Consider the following 27,242-nt stretch of genomic DNA (forward strand, 5'->3'; position numbering starts at 1 on the left):
GAGCAATTCCTAGAGTAGGCTCAAGCCCGACGAAGACCCCACCACTACCTTTGTTTGTTTGTTTGAATTTCATGCAATTCGGTTCATAACTATAACGGAGATGTCAAAAGAGCTTCTTTTATTTTTTACTTAACTAGGTACACTACCAATTCACGAACTCCTTTCTACAAATTTGATAAAGAACCCACTTGTATTTTTCAGCGCCCTCTATTGATGGGTGAATTTCGCAAATTGAACCTGTAACGGCCGTAACATAGTCACAACGCATGTTGTGGCTATTGCTCCGCCACATGGAATAAAATAAATCTTATTTTGTGGATGTAAAAATCATGATTTCCATCATATATCTTCTCTTATATATATGATTTCCATGTTAATAATTATTCCATTATCTTGAGTTATTGACCTGAAGTAAAATTCCCTATCAAATAATTTGCATTACAGAAATGAATGTTTGCCACAACATCCATGAACTTAGCGGCTCTTGAGTTAACCCGTTAATTGTACCTAGTAAGATAGGGTTATGTGTATTTTATTATTAATATTATAATTTTAATGTATTTGAACTTATAAAGGAAGGTGATAGATAAAAAAATTAACGGTTCATTAGCAAGTAACCTCAATTTCGTTCGAAAATGTTGTCGTCGGCTTCAGGAGTAATGTCCAATAATGGATCATATAAAAATGATTGGGGCCCTACTGGAACCGAACCTGAATACGCAATCGATCCTGCTTCTGGGGGTTTCTTTCATTCAGACTATAAAAAGTAAGTGACAATTCGATTAGGGCTGAATTTCACCCTGTCTGCTTCTTCATTTGTTTTTCTACTGTTTCTGATCATTTTGATGCTTGTCAGTCCATTTTCTTGTATTTTCATATTTACAAAATGAATAGTGAAGAGACTTCATTTATTAAACTTTTCAAACGTGCTCACAGGCACGACGATTTAAAGGAAATGCTGGATTCGAATAAGGACAGTTTAAAGCTGGAGGCGATGAAAAGGATTATTGGGGTTAGTATCGCACATATTACTGCCACAAGTGCAATTATTGTTATTTTAGATGGTCGCAAAAGGAAGAGATGCATCTGATCTGTTTCCTGCTGTCGTTAAAAATGTGGTGTCTAAAAACATTGAGGTGAAGAAGTTAGTTTACGTCTATTTGGTGCGTTACGCCGAGGAACAACAAGATTTAGCATTGCTCTCAATTTCGACATTTCAAAGAGCATTAAAGGTGGGTGAAGTTACGTCTTATCGATGCCCTTAATCGGATTTGTTTAAGGAACCTAACCAGTTAATAAGAGCGGGAGCATTGCGCGTGCTGTCAAGTATCCGCGTCTCAATGATCGTTCCGATTGTGATGTTAGCTATCAAAGATGCAGCGGCAGATATGTCACCTTATGTTCGAAAAACTGCAGCTCACGCGATCCCTAAATTATACAGGTGAATTCAACACTCGACTTCATTTTGTTAACGAACATATTTTTAGTTTGGATCCAGAACAGAAGCCAGAATTGATAATGGTAATACAGAAATTATTGGCCGATAGGACTGTTTTGGTCGTCGGCTCTGCTGTAATGGCGTTCACCGAAGTTTGTCCCGAACGCGTGGATTTGATTCATCAGGTCTTTCGTAAACTATGCGCTTTATTGGTCGACGTGGACGAGTGGGGTCAAGTTGTCATTATTAATATGTTGACGAGATACGCGCGTACTCAATTTATCAACCCTAACCTGCATGTAAGTTGACCATTATTTGCTATGGCAAATGGCAAATTAGTTTTCTGCTTATTGCTTGTTGTTAATCGGAAATGTAGAAGGCCATGTTGACCTTTTGAAAACCTGAGGTTTGAGTCCTAGTAGTTTCAACTTTTTTCTCAAGGCACTCACATCTGAAATTTAGGACTTCTGTACCTAATAATGTTAAAGGTGCCTGCTAAAGTCACGGTGAGTCAGTACAATCATAGGAAATTAGTCTGCGTTTGCAGCATAAAATAAGAACAGCTGATTTCATTGACACCATTTACTCTCGCACTTACTGCCTAATTAAACTTAAGAAATGTACATTAGGAAGGATCGTGGTTGGTTGGTGTTGCCACTTTTCCTTCTTTCACAGCCACTGGATTCTAGGGCTCCCCCATAGCAGGTTGCCTGTATTGAGCAGCAGATGAGTGCTGTTCCACTGAGAGTGCTGGTTCGAGACGGTTCATGGAGGGAGTAGGCAAATCAGCTATACTCTTCGTAATTCCTGTTGATGCTCTATTGGTATTACACAGTTCAGTACACTGTATACCAACACAAAGGTGCACACTGTCTTGCAAGCTCACCAGGAAGATGAGTTGAGGGGGAAAAAGCTTCTAAACTACAGCATTGTGGTTTCCAAATTATCTACCTTGATGTGTAATTATGGTCTACTGTACAGGGTGTCTAACAATGATCCAGTTATGCAACCAATGGGAATCAATTTCTGAAAAATTGTACAGGGTGTCCCATTATTGCCACTTATATTGAATTTCATTTGAAAATGTTTGTTTACTTAAGACATACAGGGGAAAATTGTCAATTTCAGAATGACCCTGTAGTTAAAAAAGACACAGAAAAATGTTTTATGCAAAAAAATCTTTGTAATGATTTTTGAATAATTTGCCGCTTTCAGAACAAGTACACTGAGTCTGGTAAAAAAGTTATCGGACCTAACCTCATTTTTAAAAATGGAATACCCTGTAACTTTTAATCTAAAAAAATAGCATATAAAATTCATTTCAAAAATATAAAAAAATTAAAATAAAATTCAAAAAGATTATTAAACATTTTTTTAAATCTTTTTGAAATCACTTGAACCTTTTTTGAATATTATATCTATGATGTGTTATGTATATTAAAAAAAAAGTTAGGTTAAATCTCATAACTTTTTTACCTGACCCCGTTAGATTATTCAATGATGTGCTGAGTCGATTATTATGCAACCAATGGGAAACGATTTTTGAAATATTGTACAGTGTGTCCTATTTTAGACACTTATATTGTATCTCCGAAATTGTTAGTGATATAAAAAAAGTAATATAGGGATCATGTGCTTTTTTGGGACAAATTTAAAATGGTAAAATCAAAATTTGAAAATGACCGTGTACTTAAGAGATACAGGAGGAAATAAAAAAATGTCAAGTTCAGAATGATCCGAACTATAGTAAAAGAACACAAGTTTCTTTATAATAATTGTTGAATAGTTTACAGTTTTCAGAATAAGTAAGTATACGGGGTCAGGTAAAAAAGTTACCGAGCTTAACCTCATTTTTTTAAATGGCGTACCCTGTAGGTTTTAATCTAAAAAAAATAGCATATTAAACACAAAAAAGAAAAATTTCAAAAAGGTCAAAAAGTTTTTAAATCTTTAATATTTTTTTAAAATCATATGAACCTTTTTTAATTTTGTTTTATCTTTTTTGGGAAAAATAAAAAAATTGTGATTTTCAGAATGGCTCTATATTTTCTTAGTACCGAAAAATGTTTGTTACAAAAGTTCCTTTATAATAATTGATGAATTATCTGCCGTTTTCAGAATAATTATACGAGATCAGGTGAAAAGGTTATCAAACCTAACCTAATTTTAGGTAGGTCTAATAGAATGCAAACCGAAAATCGAACATCCTCTAGCGGTTAATGAAATCTACTTACACTTGATCGGGCGAGTCGAAAGGGAGTAGAACAGCTTGTATATTTTATTAAAATTGCATAATAATTCTCTTTTTAAAATACACTAAAAAAATTAATTCAAAAAGATTCAAGGACAATTAAAAAAAATTTCAAAATTCTTTTTTTAATTTTTTTAAATACCGCAGCTGATGGAAAGTTTATAAAAGATGCATTCAGCGGTACCGCGAAATCAACCCACCTGTAACTGAGATATCTCTGTTACAGGTGGTCCGATATAATCTCAAGAACTAAAGGGATCTGAACATAATAATATTAATAAACTGTACAAAAAACAGTTGTATTCCTTTTTGTACATGGTTCAACAGCACCACAACTTTCAACGAATTTCATCGAACCTTCCGTATGTCCGTTCATATGTGCGTCCATGATGTCCACTTGGTTTTGAACTATTTTTAGAGCGATTGTTCTACAATATTGAATTTTGTTGCAACAGATGCCTTGTTGTTTGAAGATTCGCCACAGGGCCATCTTGAAATTGTTATGCGCTTTGGGTCAAACTTACAATAGTAAAATTAAAATTTGAAAATATTCTCTCGCTTAAGAGATGGGAAAATTAAAAAAAGTGTCAATTCCAGAATAACCCTATATTTTCTTAGTTAAAAGATATACAGAAAAATATATATTACAAAGGTTCCTTTATAATGATTTTTAAACAATCTGCCGTTTTCAGCATCAGTGTATGGCGTTAGGTAAAAAGATTTTTCGAACCTATAATAATTTTTTTTAATATAACAATAGTCTGTATATTTTGTTCTAAAAAGGTAGCATATTAAGTTCGATTTTTAAAAATACACTAAAAAAATTTAATATTTATTTAAAAAGATTTAAGAAAGTTTTAAACAAATTTTGAAATTCAAAAATCTTTTTTTAAATTATACTGAACTTTTTTGAATTATTTGAACCGTTTTTTTATATTTTAAATCTTCTGAATCTGTAATTTTTTTGGAATCCTTGAATTTTTTAAAAGCGAATTTAATATGCTATTTTTTAAATTAAAATATACAGGCTGTTGTATTGAAAAAAAAATGGGTTAGGTCCGATAACCTTTTTACCGGACCCCATACACAAATTTTGAAAACGACAGGTATGGGAGAAAATATAAAATCATTCATTTCAGAATGACTATATTCTTTTAGTTAAAAGAGCGACCGAAAAATGTTTGTTACAAAAGTTTCATTATAATAATTGTTGAATTAATTATCTGTTGTTTTCGGAATAAGTATACAGGTCAGGTAAAAAGGTTATCGAACCTAACCCTTTTAGCGCATTTCCACAAAAATAAAAAAAAAACGTGCTATTGTGGCCACTTTGTCCGTCCGTCCGGCTGTCCGTCCGCTCGTTTTGAGACGCTACTAGTTCTTTGTCTTAAGAGCTATTGTTCTACTTTTTTCGCTATGTGGTTCGTTATGATGTCGAGGCTTGCACCAAGGAAGGAATTTTTTCTGCGTTTATTGCTGAAAAAGTTATTGTAAAGAAACCAACAAACCATTTTTTACATGTTCCATAATTTTACACTTTTGCCGTTTATTAACGATCCTAGAGATCGTTTATAATTTTATATTGCTTTCTGTCGCCTGTCTGTTGGTCTGTCCGGCTGTTCCTTTGTCTGTCTGTCGCTCTATCTGTCCGTGTGAACGATAACTTTGTTTAGAAATGTCCGATCGCTTTTACATTTCCATTTGGTAGTTATTAACTGAATTGCATGAAATTCAATATGGGCATAGCTTTAGCCATATAATACGCAATGCCCAAAGTTGAATCGAATCGATTCAAAATTCACAGTGCCCTTTTCGTATCTCGACCATTTATAAACCGAATTGCAAACTTTTTTATTTATAAAAGTATTTGAATGAAATTTGATACATAGGCACTTGGAATAAAGGAAAATCAAACGCCAATTTCAAAATTTGGTTTTGCGCATGCGCAGTGCCAACTTTTTTATTTATGGAAGCATTTAAATGAAATTTGATACATAGGTGCTTGGAATAAAGGAAAATCTAGCGCCAGTTTCAAAATTTTATTTTGCGCATGCGCAGTGCCAACTTTTTTATTTATGGAAGCATTTAAGTGAAATTTGATACTTAGGCGCTTGGAACAAAGGAAAATCTAACATTAGTTTCAAAATTTAGGTTTGCGCATGCGCAGTTCCAACTTTCTTATATAGAAAAGCATTGAAATAAAATTCTTCTTATAAACTGAAATTAAAGTAGCACGTCAAAAATGGATTGCCCATGTGCAACGCTATCTTTCATATTTGTGGCCGGATTTTTACGATTTTAACAAAAGTTGCATCTTACAAATGGGAAATGAATGCAAGTGGAAATGCGCTTTATGTAAATCGTTTACGATTACTTTTTAACTTGTTTTATAAGTAGAACTGCTTGTATAGTTTATTCTAAACAGATAGCATATTAATTCTCTGCACGACTCATTCTAAAATATTAATTTGCCCTCCTCTTGTCTGGCAAGAGAGTTTTCGGCGGCTGTAAAAACAATTTAAATACTCGTACCATCCATGCAAATCACGATTTAACCTTCCATCTCTGATAATGGTGTGGAACATTCGCTAACGTAACGTAAATTATCAGAGACGCCTGCACAGAATTTTGCTTTTACCTTTAAATAGAATTTGATCTATGTAAATAAGGAAAATAATGCTGACTAGGTCATGGAAGAAGTAATATAATGCGTCTCGTGTTTCGAATACATACGATTAAGGCTTCCGATAATGGGCTTCATACCTTCTTTACGGAACTAAATAGGTGGTTACCAACTCTTCCAATTACGGTGTCTGGCTTATCTTTACTCGCGTGTTTAAAACTTCCGCTATTGTTCGTATTTACCGTAATAGTTTCTAATTCGCAAATTATCCCTTGTAATTGACGGTTCCCAAAACTTTCACGCATTTAAACTTTACGTTTTGCAAGTACTTAATTTAACTTCGCTAACGTATTAGCACAAAATTATAACGACGACTGCAATAAAAATAAATTTCAAACGCATTTAAAAAGTCAGTCGCCTCCTATGATTTTTTGTAGTACTTGCATCTACATGCGGTGTTAGGAGGGGGAACTGAGACATACTAACAAAATTTTTTGTTTTATTGTTTTAGGAGAAACACAGCGAACCGGACAAGGCCTTTTACGATTCTGGTTCAGATACATCGGAAAAACCGACAACCGCATCGCTGGACCCGGACCATCGCCTATTACTACGGTCGACGCGCCCTCTTTTTCAATCTCGGAACGCCGCCGTAGTAATGGGCGTCGCGCAATTGTACCATCATTGCGCTTCGAAAAGCGAAGGTCCAATATTAGCCAAGGCGTTAGTTCGGCTTCTCCGTTCGTACTCCGAGGTGCAAAGTATCGTACTCGATAATATAGTTTCGATAAGTTGCCAGAATAGGATGACGTTTCAACCGTATCTAAAAAGTTTTTTTATAAGAACGTCCGATCCGACGAAGGTGAAATTGTTGAAGTTGGATATTTTGACAAACTTGGCAACCGCGTCGAACGTTTCGATTATTTTGCGAGAACTTCAAACGTACATATCTAGTAGCGACAAGCAATTCGTCGCCGCTACTATTCAAGCTATTGGTAGATGCGCATCTTCGATTTCTGAAATTACAGATTCGTGCCTTAATGGATTAATTTGTCTTTTATCGAATAAAGATGGTAAGTTTGTGCTTTCGTTTCCGCGCAAATAAATTGGTTTGTTTTGTAGAGGCAATAGTGGCAGAGAGTGTTATAGTTATCAAAAGACTATTGCAAACACAAGCAGCTGATCCAAAGGAAATCATAATACACATGACCCGATTATTAGATAGTATAACGGTTGCTCAAGCGAGAGCGGCAATTTTATGGTTACTAGGCGAACATTGCGGTGGAGTCCCACAAATTGCTCCGGATGTGCTTCGAAAGTTAGCCAAAAGTTTTCCAGACGAGGTAGGTTTTTAGTATCATATTGTCCTCTGTAGAGTGACTTGTGGGTTGAGCATATTATTTTTTTTAGGCGAGGGTTTTAAAAATGCTTTTTTCAGTTTATTTTTTGTATTTTTATTTAATTTGCTATAATTTATTTCTAGTTGATTTATTGTTATACGCTCAAGTGTCGGAAGCAATTTTAATTTTATTAACTGAAAAATATTCGCTTACACCACCAGGGAGTGCAGGTTTGTATGTCCCTATCTTTTCTTTTTGCTCTTCATTTTACACTTCTCTTGCACTCCACATTTCGGTTAGTGCTTGGTTATTTGTACAGTTTTATTTCATTTCTTACTACCCTATATTCAGTCTTTGTTTTTTTTTCATTCATTTTAGGACTAAGAAAATGACAATCACATCGGCGTTGGGCGCTTCGGTGTAGGCGGCAACTATTGTGGCTTCTTTATATTTCAGCGTTAGGAATTTCTCTTAAAAATAAATTTCTTATAGATCACCTAAACAAAGTACTTTTCAAATTATCCGTTTTTCAAAATGTACCCCTATACAAATGAAATTGCGTTATTTTGAAAAATTAAATATGTAAATAAAATGGATAGTAAAGGGGGTCCAAAATGTTTTATTTCTTTAATTTTTGACTCTCAAACCATAACGGATAGAAGGGTGGAACTAGCGACTGTACTTTTTACTTTTTTGGTATTCACTTTCTCATTTTAGAAAATTTTTTTCTGAAATTCCTGCCACAAAATGACCATTGTTCTTGTTCTACAAAATAAATTTGTTTACAAAGGTAAATAATATATATGTATAAAATAATAAAAAACAAACCAACAAGATTAAAATTTGTATTTAAAAATTGTGTATGAAAGCTTTGTTATTTCTGTGGGCTATTTACTTAGAAAGCAGGGACTATAATAATTTGCTCCAGCTCTGGCATTTTTAGTTTATTTATTTTTTAAAACAAAACTTCGAAAAACTGCACGTTCAATAGTACTCATTAATCTAGTCACCCATGACCTAGGGCCTCCCTCTTACACAACCTGGTTCCAAAGCTGGAGAGTGGACTCGGGTTCGCCCCCTGATCGTACCAGACTAAACTGTTAAACAATCCCAAAGCTACTCAAAAACCCTTGTTCATTTATAATGTGATATAGTTTCTTTTTTTTTCTTCCTCTTCTTCCAATTTCGAATCTCCTTTCCTTGTATTTTCTAAGTTTTTCTTTCTTGTAATTCTTCGAAATTTTCCTCAAACCCCTCTCTTCATAAGTATCTCCAAATCTTCTGGTCGCTGCTAATTCTAATGCAGAGTTTCTCTTTAACGCTACTCCTAAATTCTCTCTGATCTGTACATCCAATGGCTGGTAGTGTTCCACCAGACTTTTCAGTGGGTGCAAATTTAGTTCTTCTACCCCCTCCACACTAAAATCCTTATTCGATAAATGCAATCTTCTTGCTTGGTCACTAAATTCGGATTGGATGCATTTCCTTATTTTTTTTCTTTCATATTCTTCTATTTCTTCCTTAAAATGTCGTAGTTGTTGGGTTTCTTTGATCTTTACTTGTGCTACTTCCACTCTCTCATCTTCTCCGAGTTGTTCTATTTCTGGTCTTTTGGATGAATGAATTTTGATCTAGTAGCCCAATCTTCAAACTGTTTGAAATTATGGATTCTACGGGCCAAATTCTATAAGAAAATGTTTTTTTCCCGGGCGATCTCAGACAATTTTTTTTCCGGCCTCAAAAAAAGCAAGTGTATAACCTTCGTTTTTTACCAAAAATCGACTATTCCAAAATGATTCGGGAAAACACCCTTATAAATTTTGGTGCGTAGAATCCAAAACGATTCGTACTTTTTCGATTAGACCTCTCAATCAAAAGTTATGGACAAAAAACCAATTTCGAAAAAAAAATTCAAATGGGTGTAACTTTTGATCTAGTAGCCCAATCTTCAAACTGTTTGAAATTATGGATTCTATGGGCCAAATTCTATAAGAAAATGTTTTTTCCCGGTCGATCTCAGACAATTTTGTTTTCCGCATCACCAAGGCCAGTAAATGATCTACAGTTTTACAGAACGATTCGTTTTATGGCGCATACTTCGAGTATTTTTGTTTTTTTGCTTGTTTTGTTTACAGGGTTAACAACCACATTTAAATGCATATACAAGTCGTTCTTTTTCCGTTTCAAAAATTACAAATTTTTAAAGAAACTTAACAATCCCTTTATTGCGAGAACTATAATATATGGTTCACTTCAAATATTTTGGGTCCCTTGTCTGATTTTATTTACAAGGTCCATAAGACACTTTTTTAATGCACATTGAAAGGACCGAAGTCCTCACTTGCATGAAATAAAATTGAACCCCTACGGCACTAACAAAAATGTTTAATCTGAACATTAATTAATGGTCGCAATTATGCGAAAATAAGTTGTTACACTTATGAAATAAGTTTCGCTCCAATCGATTTATTATGATTTACCAAATAATCGGTCACACTCTTTCGTGGTTACAATTAAGACTAACTTATAGTTTTACACACTCTTTCGATCCTGCTACCCAGACGGGTTTCCTTATTTCATAGAACATTTAGTTAAAACAAAGACAGTAAATAATCCCTTATGTCAGTAATTCTAATTAAATTACCCTTAACGAAAAATATAAAAAACGAGAATAGATCCTTTGTTAACTACTTACAGTTTCTTAACTGCTATTTATTACCTATACTAAATATGCTTATTTATATTAGGGGGTCCCAGACTAGTAATATAGTCTAATATCGTCTTCCGAAAAAACCTCCCTTACACGACCTAGCCAACGTGTTATCTCGAAAATGCACACCTTGTTATCGCTCTTATTTCCATACATACTTTCGTTCATGTTCGGTGTGAAGCAGTATATGTGTAAATTTTCCTATTTGGAATAAAATACAAATTCGAAATCAAATTTTTGAAATGGAGTGAGCCACTCGTTACAGCATAAAAGTATAGCCCTTGCTTATTTAAACAAAAATACAAGGTTTTACGATATTTATGACGTCTATTGCGAGGGCTGAAATTTTTATGGTACTGCAAACATTTTTCTTTCTTGTCCAATTGTAATTTGTATGTAATATCTTGAGCATTTTGTATTTTGTAAAAGAACAATTAAAACCATTAACCGGAAGGGCTTCCAGGAAGGGCACGACCACGTTCTCGGCGAGGCTGAACCCCGTCTGCCTCCCCCTTCCCTCGCCTACGGACTTGCCGCAGACTAAAACACGCAAGAAAATTATTACGCATTTATGTCCCAATTCTTTTGAAATTTTAACTGAAAACAAATTGAAAGTATACGTTAAAGAATGGATTGCGCATGGATAACCAAATATTCAATTTTTTTAAATTTGACCACCATAATACTGCGCATGTGCTACTGTAGCAAACTTCGTAACTCCGTTAATAAGCAAGCTAGCAATAGTGTCAGTTTTATTTAAACACACTGTGCCCGTGTATAGATACTGGAATTTTGGTGCTTAATTATAACCAATTTAATATAGCACACGCTAATTTTTGCACTCTCTCTTCATCTCTGTTTCGACTCATTACATATTTCTGCACAGGAGTACATACTAACTCACTTCTTGAGCTGTTGTAAGTGTGTTGCAACTTTCTCCATTTTGTTTTTAATTAATTCACAAAATTGGGAGGAAATCCATTTTGTTTTCGGTGCGATCACAAACTTTACTTATGGTATTTGACCGTAGTAACCATAAACTTTTCTTACATTTTTAGCACGATATAGTAAAGTTGCAAGTACTCAATTTAGCGGTTAAGCTTTATCTCAAGAATCCCTCCGAAACTGGACTGCTCTGTCAGTACGTCTTTAATTTAGCTAGATATGATCAAAATTACGATATTCGAGACCGAGCGAGATTACTAAAACAGTTTACCATTAATCAAGAGGGTAAAATAATGTCGCAAATTGGCGAAATTTTTCTCGCGACCAAACCCGCCCCTTTGCTCCAATCGCAATTTCAAGGTAAGGAATTCCAGGTTGACTGTCTGCGATAATGCTCGACTTATAGGGAGGGATCAGTTACAGTTGGGCTCTCTATCGCATTACATTAACGGGCGAGCTTTAGGTTATGAACCATTGCCTTCATTTCCGGAATACCCGCCGCCTAGTGCCGTTCGCGATGTCGACTCGTTCATCACAGCGCAAGAAGTAAAAACAACAAAATCGGTAAGTTCACACATTTTCCATCATCTTATAAAACTAAACCGTTAGGAAAAGAGTAAACGAGAACTGTTCCTGTGGGAGTCTGAAATTAGTTCGTCCCCAAGCTCTAGTTCTGATGATAGCTCGTCATCTTCCGAAGGTAGTTCTAGCGAAGAGGTATCATCTTCAGATCTGGAAAACCACAATTCCGAATCTGGTAAACGTAATAGGTGGGTACATTAACCTTTTGTAACCAATCTGTAATGGACGACATATTTAAGGAAAAAGACTCAAAGTTCCAGTAGCGTATCAGAAAGTTCATCTGAAAGTGAGGATGAGAGCAGTAGCAACGCTAACGAAGTTGAGGTGACAGCAAAACCAGAACCACCGCAGCAGGTTAAAGAAAAATCAAACTTAGATCTGTTACTTGATTTGGGAGACATTCCCATCACTCCAATAATGACTCCGTCACTAGGAGGATTCTTAACACCTCTTGAAACTCCTTTAATTCAAACCATTCCACCTAATTATGTCTCCCAAAAGGAGTTCGAATTGTTAAATAAAATAAATGGGAGAGGCTTAAGTGTTATGTACAGATACACACGAAGTCCTCATTTATTTTCACCAACGATGGTTAATATTGGCTTGGTTTTTGCGAATAACACAAATGCGGATATATCCAACATTCGTTTGGGGAAAAAGGTAACGTTTCGTACGGAGGAGAAAACACATGCTCAAGATTTTGTTTCAGACATTGTTCGCGGGTATGGCTGTTCACGAATTTATGCCCATAGCTATACTAAATCCACACACCAACTTAGCAGGTAGCTTAGGTGTTGACTTCAACGATTCCACAAATCCAGCTAGTCTGGAGATAGTGTCTTCCATAGGTATATAAGTAGAGTAGTCTGAAATCGTAGTCACATGATATTTGTAGGTGTAGCAAATGTGTGCATTAAACCAAATATAGGCGAATTGATGCGACCGGTAACAATGCCGGAGGACGTTTTCGTTACTGAACAATCTCGGTTGAAAGGTATGAACGAAAACATTGCTTACATACCAAAGGTACCATGGAACAGAGTATCTGAAGTGATATTTCAAATGGCAAATGTCTCATCTTGCCCGAGTCAAAACGAGAACATATTAAGGTAAATGTACAGTGTTACTAACCGCACTATTAATGAGTTTTTACAGATTTGCCGGTCAAACTCTAAGTTCTTCATTACTGGTTCTAATAACTACAAGTTTGAAAGACGAACAAATTTGTGTTACAGTCAACTGTGAGAAGATTGTCATTGGATCTATGCTGCTCAATGAACTAAAAGTTGCTATAAAATGAATTCCATTAATTTGTTTCATTTACTTTTGTATATCAGTTGTATATTTTTTTTTCCAACAAGTTGCTGTGACATAATTTTTACTATAATCATCCTATTGCCCAAAATACTTTACGCTAAAGTTGTAACTTTCCATTGTTATTTATAAATACATGACTTGTTTAAATTAAAATTACTATTCTAACGATATGTGCTAATACTAATTATACATTTTTTAATTCCAATGGTGAAATATATTCTACCGTTTACCCAACTTTAGGCACTGATGAGTAACTTACACAACAGTACATTCATGGACAGTAAGTACGTGGTTTCAATTCGAGGACCGAAATACTTCAGTAATCTAGGCAGACATGTTTCCTCCTCTATTAACAATCCTCGAGATCGTTTATAATTTTGGGTTGTTGTCTGTGTGCGTGATGACTTTGTTTATCAATGTTGGATTGCATAAAAAAATTGGTTCCTGTACAAAAAAATTGTTTTTTGAGTCCGTATATTACAGGGCGGTCTGAAAAAGCAAAAAAAATTTGTCAAAAAAAGTTGCAAGGGTAATTTGCGTGGCTAATTTTTTCAGGTAATTTGTTGGCCAAGTTCTTTTCACATTTTCCATTCTGACTCGCACAAACTATTTTGTAAAGGTATTGCTTAAGTAGATCCTTTTCGTCAAATTCGAGCAACACTGTCAATCTGTTCAAGATCAGACTTGTTTTCACAGTCATTTAGTAATGTAATGAATATATACAGGGCGCCATCAGAAAGTGACTTATGGTCTTCTTGTGTGACCGTCAATTTCTTGCAGCAAACGGCGTAGCGGTAACTCATTAGTGTGAAATAGGCAAATATACCACTGAAGGGGTTTACTTTTAATTCAATTGTGCATATTGCTCATCCCTTCCACCCTGTGTTATCGAAAGTTAGGGTTGCCACCTGTTCTTATTTGGTAAGGACAATCCTTGTTTTACTTACCTACCTATTATGTCCTACTGTCCGTATTTTATCATGCTTATATTTTCAGGTTTTCGCGACCTTCGCGCCATGTTGATATTTTTACAATTATGATAGACTTGAAGAGCAAAATGTTATCGACAATAGAAAATCAGAAACGTCGTAATACCTGCTAAAGGAAACGAAAAATTACATATAGGTAAACAAGTATAAAAGTTTAAAAATCGTTTATACTTTATTTCTTGATTTGAACGCTCAGTACTTTATTTTTTAATTTGAAAAATTTGCAAAAGAGAAGGCGAGCGTTCATTTAGGCTCTGTAGAGGAAAAACCTTTTGAAATCGACTCTGAGCCAAGATCATTTTTTTTAGATGAGGTTTCAACGGCTAATCAAGATCAGTCTCCGCACATTAGCTCTTGAATCTCAGCTTGGTAGAGAAATTAATTTTGATGAAGCAATATCAACTTAGTAATTTATTATGAAAATTATTCAAATAAATGTTCTCCTTTTGAATCCAAGAAGTAAAGAATGAAAATGTCTAGTTTCGAAAAAAGGAGTTGCCATTATATATGGGCGGGGTCATCAAATATGTTCCCGGGGCCCGTGGAGGCTAACGGCGGCCCTGAACGAAGGCATAAAATACAGTAACAATAAATAATTGCAAATAATACAAGGTGCTCTGAGCGACAGTTCAGCATTGTGAGAAGAAAACAATTACCAAAGTCCTCGTGTGAGTAGGGAATGCAATCCCGCAGCAAAATCTCGGTATTTGCGGGATTGTTAGATGTTAATCCCGCGGGATCTCGGTACCTATATGCGGGATCCCGCAAAACTTTAAATAAATTGGCAAATAAGCAATTCTGTGCGGTTAACTTTTGTATTAAAATACATCGCTAATTATCACAATATTTAACAAAAAAGTATCTTCGGCCTAACTTAGAACTCAAAAAACCTCACCTGTAAACCACAAAAAGGTGAACTTCTAAAGTGCCTCAAAAATCATAGTACATTTTTAACGAAAAAATTGTAACAATTATTTAAAAAATAACTTCTCCGTTATTCGTTTTCATTAACAAAGTAAACAGAGTCGTCCCTTTAGCCGACAAATTCCTCAATCCCGCGGGATCCCGTTCCATTTATGTGCGTTGCGGGAATCCGGTATTTTGGGATCCCGCAATCCCGGTATTGCATCCCTATGTGAGATCGAACGGACTTCAGCGCATTTTTGTGTGGCCGATCGGTATTCTATTAGTCAGTTTTGATTCCACCATCAGTAAGATCCTGTCGGGGACTACCCCATTTTCTCCGTCGGTGCCCACTGTCGACGTCCCGTTCACCCGCAATTCGTGTTTGAAGTTTTGACTCCGCGATAGTCAGATCCTGTCGGGGACTACCACATTCCCTCTGTCAGTACCCACTTCCGACATCTCGTTCACCCGCAATTCCTATTTTGGTGGATTTTGCGATAAACCCTCCACAAAATAGTACTCAATTTTTGGGACACTTCTCATAGCTCGAGCTTCTATTGGTGACACGAGAAAGAGAAATGCGGTTCGAGCTCTAAGTAAGTTTTAGGCACCCAAAGTCGAGTACCCTTCGAAGACGCGCGCCTTGCAAAAGGTGGTTAATTTCGCCCTTAGGAAAAAAAAACAAAATACCGTCACGTGTACTCGTTTACAAGATCTCTCCGACGACACCAATTCGAAAATAATCGGAATAAAACTGTAGAAGATAGAAACAAGTAAAAAGGTTTTCGCCCTAAGAAGGCGAGTAACTTCAGCGTATTTTCCATGAATGATCAGTACTTCCCAAAAGGCCATAGCTATGTGCGAAATGATTTTCTTTACTAGAGGCATATGCGGTTAAAATTTCAAAGAAATATATTAATAAATAAGAAAGTTGACATTGCGCAGCCTGCGCATGCGCACAACTGATTTTTACTTATGCGATATATTTGCTTTCACCAGAAGTATCTATGGTCATAGTTTCAACAAATATATTAATAAACATGGAAGTTGACATTACGCAGTCTGCGCATGTGCACAACTGATTTTTACTATATGCAATATATTTGCCTTCACCGGAGGTATCTGTGGGTAAAATTTCAAAAAATATATTAATAAATAAGGAAGTTGACATTGCGCAGTTTAATTGTCAAGATTTTCCTTGGCTCAGGTACTAGAGCTATACGCTACCGAATGCAAAAAGAACGAACTTAATATCTTGAAAACTGTAGGAGTCGTTAAGGCTTCGCACAGACGGACGGACAGAGAAAGTGGCTGCAATAGCGCACCCAACTTCGTTGGGAAATGCGCTAAAAACGGAAAAATCACCACGTTCGGACGCTCGAGGATGGTCTCCAGATGTCGCCGACCCCAGATCATGTAACCCCATCTTTAAAGTTGTTAAGTACACGGCCTTGGTAGGTACATGTTCTTCTAGGGGCCGCGTTTGCTGCCAGTCAGCCAGCCAGCCAAAGTGGGATATTAAAAGCTACCATTTTACAATTACATCATTTGCAAAAATGCGCTGACAACAAATTTTGTGTATCCCAAATAGTTAACTCCTCGGTTAACTCAAAACATAACATAAATTCATAAAGAGTGCTAAAAAAATTAAATATTATCAGTCTTTACAGTTGATGGAATTGGATCATCTTCCACCGGCAATCCATAGAGCTTGACAATAGGCCGCACATACTCGTCGTGCGCTGGTTTAACGCATGCTGAGCGTACAAACCCATTTTAACCGGAAAATGTACGTACAATTCGACCTAAATGTTAGAAGTCACAAAAGGGGAGGTCCTCGACAATTATATCTAGGTCACCATCCCGAATATTAAGAACGATACTCACTTGGCCTTCTTGTAAGCCAACAAACATTTCTTACGCCAACGAATATCACAAATCACAAATATCACAAATAAGAAAGTTACTTCTGCGCATGCGCACACGCATCGTTTTACGTGTTTAAATTAATGGATCGATTTGCATTTAGTAAACTTGAAATATCTGTGAGATCGGTCCATAAATAAGAAAGTTACTCCTGCACATGCGCAGAAGGATACGGCCTACCGGTCTGAAAATTAATAAGTGCGTCGTCTTCAAGCGGCAAGTAATACGCCTCCAAAAATGTATTAAATTTGTTGCGACAACGGACAATGGACAATGGACTTTTTTCTGTGATAAAAACAATACTTGACTTACCCAGTATACGAGTATATAAGTGCGGAAAAGTAATAGCCAATAATTTTGCTTTTGTTTTCGTAGCGTTCTTTCAAGACGCTATTAAATTGTATGGTGCGTATACTTCCAAAAAATCTAATTAAATTGTCAGCTTAGGGTAGACTTTAAGTAATAAAATCTTTGAATCGGAACAATGCCAAAGAATTTGATTAATTACTCGCCTTACTACCTCGATATGCGACCGTCAGTCTTCGGATATTGATCTTGGATACAGTCGTGGATGGTCCGGATGCCCCAATATTAAACATTCTTGATCCTCGACTTGAGAAAGTTTCTTTCTTGCACTTTATTTCACATCAAATTTAACTTGCTGATGTTTGAGTGAATTAGTGATCACCATCTATCAATCTGGCTAGAATGACCAAAAATGATTATATACCTCCTTTAGATTAATAAAAATACTGAAGTTAAACGTTTAATATACAAAAAATTAAATTAAATTAAATAAAACGTAAACGGTCCGACCGATACAAGGGACCGAAAACGAATGAATGCCCGAAGAAGAAGAGTTTTATGAGTATTTTATGACACGTGATCTCAAAACATTTGCTAGAAAATCAAAGTGTTATTCGTGGAGATGTAGGAGGTTATTTGCGTTGGTGTGCGGATGGATTAAATGTGATATAAGGGGTCTTTAATCGCAGTGGTTTTAAAAGAAAGAAGTAACGGATACAGTGTATTTAGAATCTGTATTATTAAAATTTATATTTCTACTCATAGGAGCAGTTATAAGCTATCACAAAGTGGTTTTTAATAATACAGCATATACAGCTAATTAAATTGGCGACTTGATAAAAAGTGTATCACAAGCTCTTAATATTTTTTAACAATAACAATTATGAATGTGAAAGTTCATATCTAGCATATTAGAACTAGAAGATAACAAACGATGATGTATTGACAATATTGACATGCTTATGCACAATTTTAAGTTAAAGAGGGTAGTTAATAGTGGCGATATTAACGATAAAAGAGAATTCTGATGTATAGGTAAAGGTATAATAACAGTAATGAAGACATATCGACATTATCGGCCCCGCCCATGTGGAATATTATATCCCTTCAATCCTTTCGCTTTCGTTCTATCATTATCGCCATAAATGCCACAATGACAAAAGGTTGAACAAGTAGACCTGTAATTAGTAGGTAAACGAAATAAACAAATTAACGCTTTAGGTCCACTTCCTGATCACTCACTCAAAATCCCATGTCAGTGGAAAGGACAGCGATAATTTACCAGATTGTGAAAAAATTTACCTACATTACAATAGTTACATAAAAATATTGCCCATATCGAGCGTACAAGTGTACTTTAAAGCATGGCTGATTTTTTTAAAATTATCAAACAACATTTCTACTAAAATGCCCAGTAAACACGATGCTATGTTGAGCAAATCCTTATGTTCCATATTTCCGGAGGATCTATTACTACAAATGACACTTATAAGCGCCAACCATATTATAAATAAAATATTTAACAATTTGCTTTTTATATTTTCTGTAACAATATATTTTAAAACATATTTATATACAGATTTTATTTAGATCGGTGCTCTTATAGATAACGTACATATTTTGCAACACAGAAATATAAAAATATGTGCACCGGCGCTTAAAAGAAATGGTAATTACGATGACGTGAGGATTATATGTAGATATTATTGAAGTGGACGGGTAAAACTATTTATAGTACTAAACTACTTTTTTTTTTAATCAATCGATGCCTAATAGATAATATATAATTTCTCAGGTGTATGGTTTCTAAATTTAGTGCAGCATAATTTTCGTGTGTAATTTAGCCCATTTACAGATAATTCTGTAACTAAGTAGTAGTAGTATTATTGTATCTTATTCGATGATAATTGATGCGTTTGTGCTAACTGAAAATTGTTGCGGATGTAAACCATGTAAAGGTAACATAATCATGGACGTACTTACATACATTTTGCTTAGGACATATACATATAATAGATACTCTTCTTTAGCGTGTATATTTAAAGCAATTTACTAGTGATGTTAAGTTTGCGAACCTGCATTTGCTTGCAGGTTCCGGTACGGTAACATCGTACTCGCAAAATTCTTCAAGCAGAAACACGTAAATTGTATTAGTATTCACTTAATCTCTTCCGTGCTCAATTTGCTTAACAAGCGACAAAGTTTCGTTATGGTTTTTGAAACGTACACTGGAGGACGTGGGGAAAGTCGTCATTATATGTCCGCTATAGGTCCCCCTGATGTCGAAATGCTAGTCGTCATAGTTCTTCCCAGGTTTCTGAAAGTACGCCTAAAAATAGAAAAATGTATAAGTTATTTAATCTTACCCATGCATAGAGACCGAGTTCACCATTCCATCCCCTAAACTTTCTCGACTCATTTCATCTGCCATAGCAACTTTAAGTTGATGGCCAAAACTGGCTAAATCTTCTCTAAAAGCTTCACTGGCGGGGGTAAGTGCTCCACTTGCGGGTGGCAATGAAGTCGTCTCCTGTGCACAGTCACCTTCACCGTCTATACCTTCCGCATTTTTCTCCAACGGCTCTTTGTCTTCGTCGTCATTATAAATTTTAAAATAGGCAAACGTCAGGTATATCACCGATATTATAAAGGACGGGATAGGGATGGCCATCGCGTACACTAGGTTCATATGAACCTGCCACATGTCCAAATGGCTGATAACTATGCCTGGGTCTACGCGACTATAATAGCAGGAATAATTGCTACCTACTTCCTTGTACTGCTTGAGGAAAGTGGAACAGTTGAGCATTGGGGGATAACCACAACCCTTAACATTAGGCATTAACTTAGCCCCAACGTAATACCATTCGGAATCGTTGCCCATTAGACCTGTAGGTTGTGCTTCAAAGATGTCATCTTCTCTGTCTTGTTGCCTATTAAATATTTGTGTATAATCGTATTCGTCACGTAACGCGCGCTGCTTGCGATACGGGTTAACTTCCGTAGCTCCCGAAGAATTTGCGTCGGGGGCGATTTTTTTATAGTTAACACGTATTTGAGTGCAATTATACATTTCTCTTGTACACCCTTCCCGACACGACGACCATGTACAATTATTAGTCCCTCGGCGTCTTTCCGTATTAACAGTCACGCAAAATGCCGGTTTTTCGTCAAATTCCATAAATATAGTGGTAAAAGCGGGGTCGATGACAAAAGGCACAAGGAATAAGAATGAAAATACACTAAAAATGCCGAGTAGGACAAAGAATGCCGTGATATAGAAAAGCATTTTTTGTTTACATGTGCGCTTAACCTTTTTCTCCTCCATGGTCGCGCTGCGGACACGACTCTTAGGCCCAACATCTGCGGCCGCACTCAAGAAGCGCGAGCGGCTGCGGCTGGCTCACTGGTCATACCGCCAGGCCGCACCGCGCGCTCACATTAATTTAAATAGTTTCGATACTAAAGTCCTTTTAGAAATTAGAATTACGCGGTTAATTACATAGTTTTCATTAACAGTCGCGAACAAAATTAATTTAATTGCCAGTTCAATTTCACTCGATGGCACTCGTAAACCAGATGATTGGTCACACGGAGCACATCCATAGTTGGCTATCGATAGACATGGTATTCGAGGCACTGCGGTATATATTTGCCGTATCGATTTTGGCGCCGGTAGCCGTCAGATGACTCGAAGAGCGTCTGCAAGCGGGGCCCCATGTGACGCGAACCTTCAAGTATTGTAATTTAATTTACTCATTCAACTTAATTTTAACGGAGGCCCTTTTAATGTTAAGAACGGCACGCGGTTACGAGTTATTTTCAGAAAACTAATTGTAAGTAAAAATTAGATAATGTGCTCTACGTGTGTAGGTAAGTTGCGCGCGTTATATTGATTAGGCGACGCCGCAGTGAGCTATTGATCAGGGGTAGTGCGCGCGAGTCCCAGCAATACAGCATCAGGTTCAGTAGAAATGTAGTTGCCTAAAACGGCGCGCTAAAATGCCGAAAAAGAAACCAACACCTATCGAGGATCTCATTATCCCGCCACAGGATAATCGAATATGTGGTACGATTTGTCTTTGCCAAATGACTCTAGTTTTGAGCAGTGTGGCGATTGTGTATCTCACGGTCGCCGTTTATGTTCCGTTTACCAAAGCGTTTCAATCGGGAATTATGGAACAACCGGTCATGTGTACCACGACTCGAAATATTTCGGTGGAAACTTGCGATTGGGGTTCCTGTGGGGAATGGTGTCTTAGCAAAACTTCAGGTTCGTGTGTACAAATTTACGTAAACCTTCGACAGAATGGCTCAACGATTTTATTGGTCGATTGCACCAGCACCGCCAATAAGACCTGCTTTGGTATCGACCACGATAGCGCACCAACAAGCCGTTGCATAGCAGACCAATGTAGAAATTTAACTGGCACCTTCAACTGTACCAAAGGTACTTGCATAAATATAACGGACGCTTTCGAGTGCATTTTCAAAGACACCGATACACCTCTCAAGTGTTCAGGGCGAAGAGGCAAAATTACCTGTATCGAACTCGACGGGTTGTACAATTGTAATAGGGGCACGTGCGAAAAAATTAGGACGCCCTATAATTGTGATCGACGATGTGTTGACATTCCCACGCGGAACAAAAATGTTATTGTTTTGAGTGGGGATAAAGTGTATACGTCACAATGCAATCGAGCTCTAGATATGGATACTGGAGAAGAAGTTTGGAATGAGACTCAAAATCAAGTTATGATGGTGTCGTGCTATAACATAGATAACACAAGTCAAGGAGTTGTCGCTATCGATTGTGTAAACGGTTCCCTGATGGCTAATAATATATTAGGTGACCTCACCAATTTCACGTACCTCAGTTACCTCAGCTTATTCAACGTTGAACCTTTGCACAAGGAGAGGCGCGTTGCACCTCCAGAATCGGACCTGCTAATTGCCAACGATAGTAAACTTTTAATTAATTTGGAGGGCTGTGTAAATACCTTACAAGATGAATGCAAAGACTTCTTAAAAGTTTACGGTAAAGATGGCACGGACCATAACGCTCGCGCGCGCTTCCCCTGTTTCTTCGCAGCCGACAATGTAGGAGTTACAGTAGCGCGATTCAATTTAGCAACAACAACTCGTCAGTTTCTAATTGCGTTCATTTTACCATCGATTTTGTTTATAATTTCGTGTCTAACCTTAATATTTTGTCAGCGTACTGTAGTTGTAGGAGATGACGCCAAGATGAGATTTCAGGGTTGCAACGCTCCAGAGGGTACAACGGAGAAGAGCATGTCTAATAACAACATGGCAGATCGAGCTGGTGGAGATTCCATAATGGCACTATAAATCATACATAGTAAGTGATGAAAAAGTAATGAACAAGTTCTGTACGCTCTGTTGTAGGAAATCCTATTGAACGCTGTTGGAAATTCTTCTTTTGGGAAGGGTGCCCTTATCTATAAAGAATTGCACAAGTAAATACGTTGCACTTTCGTAAATCCGCTTGTTTAGAATGACGTTAAAACAAGTTACGCTCATCTCTCTCGCTGAAACTGCTAAATTTTACACCTCGTTATGTTTGGGCACCGTAGCTTTTCTCTCGGTATTTGCTTTTTTGTTTCTGATTCCGTTCGTAGTTGATCCGGCCATAAATAGTTTATTAGCGGACTACGAACCTGAACCCGTCACTTGTGTCGCAACTGAGCACGTGTACGCGGAAGGTATGCGAAATTGCTCCTGGGCGTCGTGTCGGGAAGGCTGTACTCGCGAAGCAACTCGCTGCCACCAGATATTGGTAAATTACTCCAGACTACCGTTTCGAGATTGGAGACCTACCGCATCTTTTCACTGGGACGTCGCAGATACGCGCTTTCTCATAAACGCCGAAGGTTGCGGATATCCTCCTTCGGTGAATTGCTCAGAATTTTCGCGGCAATACGGGTACCAAACGGCCGGAACCCCATTTCCGTGTTACTACAGCCGTGCCTACCCCGAAATGGTGATAGCGAGATACTCCTGGGATGATACTCTGCGCCACTTAGTATTGTCCATTGCCATTCCTAATCTACTGTTTGCAGCATCAATTGGACTACTCAGCTATTGGTACTGTCCCGGTTGCGGACGTGCTTGTCACAAATACGTCCATCATTTTCCAGATGAGTACGTGGATCCTTTTAGATCTCCTTTTACTAATTCTTGTGTTTTAGCGATGAAGATTACGACGATGATCCATATTAATTCATTACTCGCTTAGTTTTAATGAATTTTGCAAATTCGTGTTAATAGGATTAGGAGCACCTTAATAACATCAGCTTGTGCAATATACCATACCTACACTTATGCATGGATTTTATTGTTATTGCTACAATTTTCTCTTTACATAGTGTTCAAATTTTATAAAATAAAAATTTTGTTATAATTAATTCGTGTGTTTTTTTGGAATATCTGCGGGAGTATCGATTAAAAGAAAATTGTGGAAAGGCGCTGGCGTATAAATAAGACGCTTGCGCTTGAACGCCTATTGACGCCCTCGTCCTCATAATCGTTGCTTGTGTTTACGTTGCCCCTTCGTCCACATGTAGTGGCATTGGAGTAAACTGTGCATTCATCACACCGTGCCTTTTCCTGAAGGATGGGACGTCGTAATAAGTGCAAACCTCGACTTATACCTCAACAGGACAAACGAATATGCGGTAGTATCTGTTTTTGTCAGTTAATGGTGGTTATAAGTTGTGTATCGCTTATTTACTTAACAGTGGCCATTTATATACCCGCCTATCGAACATTTAATTCCGGTTTTGAATTGACTCCTGTAATGTGCCAAACTATTAATACTAGCATGATGAATAACTGCAGTTGGGCCTCTTGTGGAGAATGGTGCCTGACGAAGACTTCGGGATTTTGTCCACAAATTCATGTAACAACGCGGCAAAATGGAACAACGTTGCAATTGCAGATGTGTACGAATATCAGCTCCGTGTCTTGCCCAGAAGTAAATCCCGAAACTCTAAAAGTATACAACTGTAATAATGGGAGTGAATGCAGCACCCTTACCGGGTTTTTTAATTGTTCAAAAGGTCACTGCAGCAACATGTCTCCGGCATACTTATGCCATTATAAGGCTGATGGGGTAATCATAGATAGTGATAAGGACAATATAAAATTGAATGGGTTTTTCGAGTGCAAGGATTCGCGGTGTACCAAAGTGAAACGTGCGTTTAGTTGTGATAGGTTCTGCGACCATATAAATACGACTGGAATTAATGTTTATATTAACATTTACGAGACTTTGCATCTTGCTAACTGCAAGGAAGCAGTTGCAACCACCGCGACCAATGGTAAAGAAGATGGATACCCTATCGAATCCACGACAGTTTGGAAACAAACTTCTGAGGACGATGTAGTTATGATTTCCTGCTATAGCATGGTAGCCGAAGGAGAAACCCTAAAGTAATAAACGACAGGTTTTTATACAGTTTGCTTATTCTTATTTTTTAGCTTAACAGACTGCATTAATGGAACCATATTTAAATATGCCGATATTCCGAAACCCGAAATCAATTTTACCACTTTTTGGGCGCTTTCTGAGAAATATAAAGGATATATTGACACAACCCAAAAGTTTCTGCCCATGCAGTCAAATATCACGATTTATAACTCTTCCTATCTACATATTAACTTAGATGGATGCGTCAACACGTTGCGAGGAGAGTGTAAAGATTTTTTACATACGCACGGAAGAGATGGAAGAAACCAAACCGCATCCTCTCGATTTCCCTGTTTCTATAAAAAGGTGAGAAAATGACATCCTTGAATCGTTTTTAAACGTAAGTGTTTCAGAATGATTCCTCTTTAGTGCTGGCCCGTCACGATCTTAACAAAACATGGCACGATCTTATTATTGCACTTAGCGTTCCATCCGTCGTGTTTATAATCTCCTTTATAAGTTTGTGCACAATTATGCAAACCGTAAAGGTTGGAGATGACACGAAAATGAGATGCAAGTACTGTATGGGGAAGAATGATTGTGAACAATCGGAGGTGATGATCGCGAATAGCAAATACGAGATGTCATCTCCAGATGAACCTTTAAGAAAAGACGAAACTCCATTAATTAGAACTTAATAATTTCGCATAGAAACTTCCGTTAGTTCACTATTTTTCTTCCTTCCTTAGTTTTTTACCGACACAGAGTGGAATTAAGTATAAATTACCTCTAAACAGGAGGCGCTTCCATATTTTTGATAAACGCTCTGTTGCAAAAATCGTTTAGTTATTAAAAAAAATGGTTGCTCAGGAAGACTGCATTAATGGAATTTCTCTCGTCCTTATGAAGTTACAAACGTCCAATGAATTAGAGAAAAATGTCTAATTATTTCACAAATTAAACACATTTGACGATGATTAATGATACCACATCAATTACGTAAATTAACTATCGATTTATAATCAAGAAACGGAGAGCTTTGCCCATGTTTGTTCGTCAATTTTCTACGTACTGCGACGTTATTGCGTTTCTTACGTATATCCATCTATCGATATTTTCATTATGTGCATTTTAATTAAAAAGACCACATAAATGCCTTTACAACACCAATTTCGCATATCTACAATATTTGACATGACTTTTTAACTTTTGCGATTATTATCATGTGCAATGCAGTTCTCGTTGAAACCATATCAGCGACCATTAATTCTAAATCTAGCGCAATACTAGACTAGACCTCTAAATTTGCATTCTAATGAGATTCATTAGACACCTGAAAAGTGACTTACCAACCTAATGTGCTTTTCGGGACCATTCCTAATCACAATGAATTAATTCTAAACGTGGAAATAGACAATATTTCAAATTTAAAAACCGAAATATCTGTTACAGCCATTGGCCTGACAGTATTAATGTTTCACCTTTTGACCAAATACTGTGAGCTTATTTATGTGTACTCTGCATCTGTAATGCTAAAAGAAACTTTGATCGTAATAAATGTCTTATAATTGTGCCTTCGGTAGTGTTGCAAGTATAGGTAATGAAAACTATTTACAATTATTTATTTTGGTATGACTATCTTACGCTTAAATATTAAAAGTGCTATGTGTGCAAACACCAAATAATTAACGTAGATTAGAAAATTACGAATGAAGAAAATTAGATATACCAATATATTTACAATGAGAATAATGTGTATACTTGTCCATTATCATTGTAGCACCTTTTACACACTTAGTTTAGATAGTTAGTCAAGACCAACGTTTGATTCGTGTTTCCTCCGAAACTCATTTCGTATCAGTGCCGAGAAGGCCACTTACTTTGATATCTAAAATGTGGTAATTGGTGGGGCCAAGTATTTTTTTTTAATTTTTAAGGGTTTGTCTGAACCAATGCTTCATGTCTTCATTCGGAATGTCGATTTTGTTGCATATTTGTTGTTATTCGTCCTCAGTTATTGCAATTTTGCTCAAAATATGTTAAGATATTAAATGTAGTCTAACAATTTCTATTATAAATAAGATGTTAATGTTCAAATATTTACTAAGCAGGTGTTTTTATTATGTAAATGTTTAAATGTATTGTCGTTAATAAAATGAGAAAAGATGGAAAAAATTCCTATTTCATTTATCCTTGGCAACATTATTCACACCTATTTTATTAAATAAATAAACGCTATGACTTTTTTGTTTTCATTTTCGAATAGTTCCAATAGTACGCAATAAAAACAATTTATAGATAAAAGAAAATTAGAAGTCATCACCCCAAAATGATACCTTACTAATATATTATCCACATAATGGTCTACAATTTTGTTGCACAGTAGTAACGATTGAATATTTACAAAAATGGTTACTAATCGAATAATTGAACCTACTACGTTTCAAGTTGCATTCCTCAATGACAGTCAAAATGTT

The 27,242-nt window shown here is 36.5% G+C and overlaps 5 protein-coding genes across 7 annotated transcripts; 4 read left to right on the forward strand and 1 right to left on the reverse strand.

Moving 5' to 3' along the window:
- The first annotated feature begins 372 nt into the window (after positions 1–372).
- LOC116173191 (AP-3 complex subunit beta-1) lies at positions 373–13,390 on the forward strand. The gene is made up of 14 exons (XM_031490523.1): positions 373–766; positions 937–1,012; positions 1,062–1,232; positions 1,281–1,441; positions 1,488–1,737; positions 6,824–7,385; positions 7,435–7,655; positions 11,421–11,667; positions 11,714–11,871; positions 11,917–12,077; positions 12,129–12,549; positions 12,599–12,737; positions 12,785–12,998; positions 13,045–13,390. Exons 1-14 carry the CDS (start codon positions 636–638, stop codon positions 13,187–13,189), a joined length of 3,057 nt encoding a protein of 1,018 aa, XP_031346383.1. The 5' UTR covers positions 373–635; the 3' UTR covers positions 13,190–13,390.
- Positions 13,391–18,116: 4,726 nt separating this feature from the next.
- On the reverse strand, positions 18,117–20,752 carry LOC116173193 (protein tipE). Of its 3 annotated transcripts, XR_004145886.1 has the most exons (3): positions 19,700–20,752; positions 19,317–19,650; positions 18,117–19,258 (listed from the first exon to the last, which is right to left on the reverse strand). XR_004145886.1 is itself a non-coding variant. In XM_031490526.1 (2 exons), the coding sequence occupies exons 1-2, from the start codon at positions 20,659–20,661 to the stop codon at positions 19,624–19,626; spliced, it is 987 nt and encodes a 328-aa protein (XP_031346386.1). In that variant the 5' UTR covers positions 20,662–20,752; the 3' UTR covers positions 18,117–19,623. The 3 variants fall into 3 exon arrangements, 2 of the variants coding, with proteins under 2 accessions (XP_031346386.1, XP_031346385.1); XM_031490526.1 differs by having other exon boundaries at positions 18,117–19,662; positions 19,714–20,752; XM_031490525.1 differs by having other exon boundaries at positions 18,117–19,650.
- A 449-nt stretch (positions 20,753–21,201) lies between these two features.
- On the forward strand, positions 21,202–22,884 carry LOC116173192. Its single transcript, XM_031490524.1, has 2 exons — positions 21,202–22,695; positions 22,743–22,884. Exon 1 carries the CDS (start codon positions 21,336–21,338, stop codon positions 22,683–22,685), a length of 1,350 nt encoding a protein of 449 aa, XP_031346384.1. The 5' UTR covers positions 21,202–21,335; the 3' UTR covers positions 22,686–22,695; positions 22,743–22,884.
- On the forward strand, positions 22,822–23,761 carry LOC116173195 (protein tipE). Its single transcript, XM_031490527.1, has 2 exons — positions 22,822–23,498; positions 23,546–23,761. Exons 1-2 carry the CDS (start codon positions 22,852–22,854, stop codon positions 23,574–23,576), a joined length of 678 nt encoding a protein of 225 aa, XP_031346387.1. The 5' UTR covers positions 22,822–22,851; the 3' UTR covers positions 23,577–23,761.
- Positions 23,762–23,897: 136 nt separating this feature from the next.
- LOC116175213 lies at positions 23,898–26,927 on the forward strand. The gene is made up of 3 exons (XM_031493351.1): positions 23,898–24,788; positions 24,837–25,131; positions 25,179–26,927. The coding sequence occupies exons 1-3, from the start codon at positions 23,971–23,973 to the stop codon at positions 25,461–25,463; spliced, it is 1,398 nt and encodes a 465-aa protein (XP_031349211.1). The 5' UTR covers positions 23,898–23,970; the 3' UTR covers positions 25,464–26,927.
- The last annotated feature ends 315 nt before the right edge of the window (positions 26,928–27,242 follow it).

Source organism: Photinus pyralis, unplaced genomic scaffold (assembly GCF_008802855.1).
Source record: "Photinus pyralis isolate 1611_PpyrPB1 unplaced genomic scaffold, Ppyr1.3 Ppyr1.4_LG6, whole genome shotgun sequence".
Classification (NCBI taxonomy): domain Eukaryota; kingdom Metazoa; phylum Arthropoda; class Insecta; order Coleoptera; family Lampyridae; genus Photinus; species Photinus pyralis.

Coding starts and splice junctions, on each gene's coding strand:
- LOC116173191 (XM_031490523.1), top strand. CDS start 636: ATGTTGTCGTCGGCTTCAGGAGTAATGTCCAATAATGGATCATATAAA. Junction 7,656..11,420: donor CCAAAAGTTTTCCAGACGAG/GTAGGTTTTTAG, acceptor TTACATTTTTAG/CACGATATAGTAAAGTTGCA. Junction 11,668..11,713: donor GCTCCAATCGCAATTTCAAG/GTAAGGAATTCC, acceptor CTCGACTTATAG/GGAGGGATCAGTTACAGTTG.
- LOC116175213 (XM_031493351.1), top strand. CDS start 23,971: ATGGGACGTCGTAATAAGTGCAAACCTCGACTTATACCTCAACAGGAC. Junction 24,789..24,836: donor GCCGAAGGAGAAACCCTAAA/GTAATAAACGAC, acceptor CTTATTTTTTAG/CTTAACAGACTGCATTAATG. Junction 25,132..25,178: donor TTCCCTGTTTCTATAAAAAG/GTGAGAAAATGA, acceptor TAAGTGTTTCAG/AATGATTCCTCTTTAGTGCT.
- LOC116173195 (XM_031490527.1), top strand. CDS start 22,852: ATGACGTTAAAACAAGTTACGCTCATCTCTCTCGCTGAAACTGCTAAA. Junction 23,499..23,545: donor GTCCATCATTTTCCAGATGA/GTACGTGGATCC, acceptor CTTGTGTTTTAG/CGATGAAGATTACGACGATG.
- LOC116173193 (XM_031490525.1), bottom strand. CDS start 20,661: ATGGAGGAGAAAAAGGTTAAGCGCACATGTAAACAAAAAATGCTTTTC. Junction 19,651..19,699: donor AACTCGGTCTCTATGCATGG/GTAAGATTAAAT, acceptor GCGTACTTTCAG/AAACCTGGGAAGAACTATGA.
- LOC116173192 (XM_031490524.1), top strand. CDS start 21,336: ATGCCGAAAAAGAAACCAACACCTATCGAGGATCTCATTATCCCGCCA.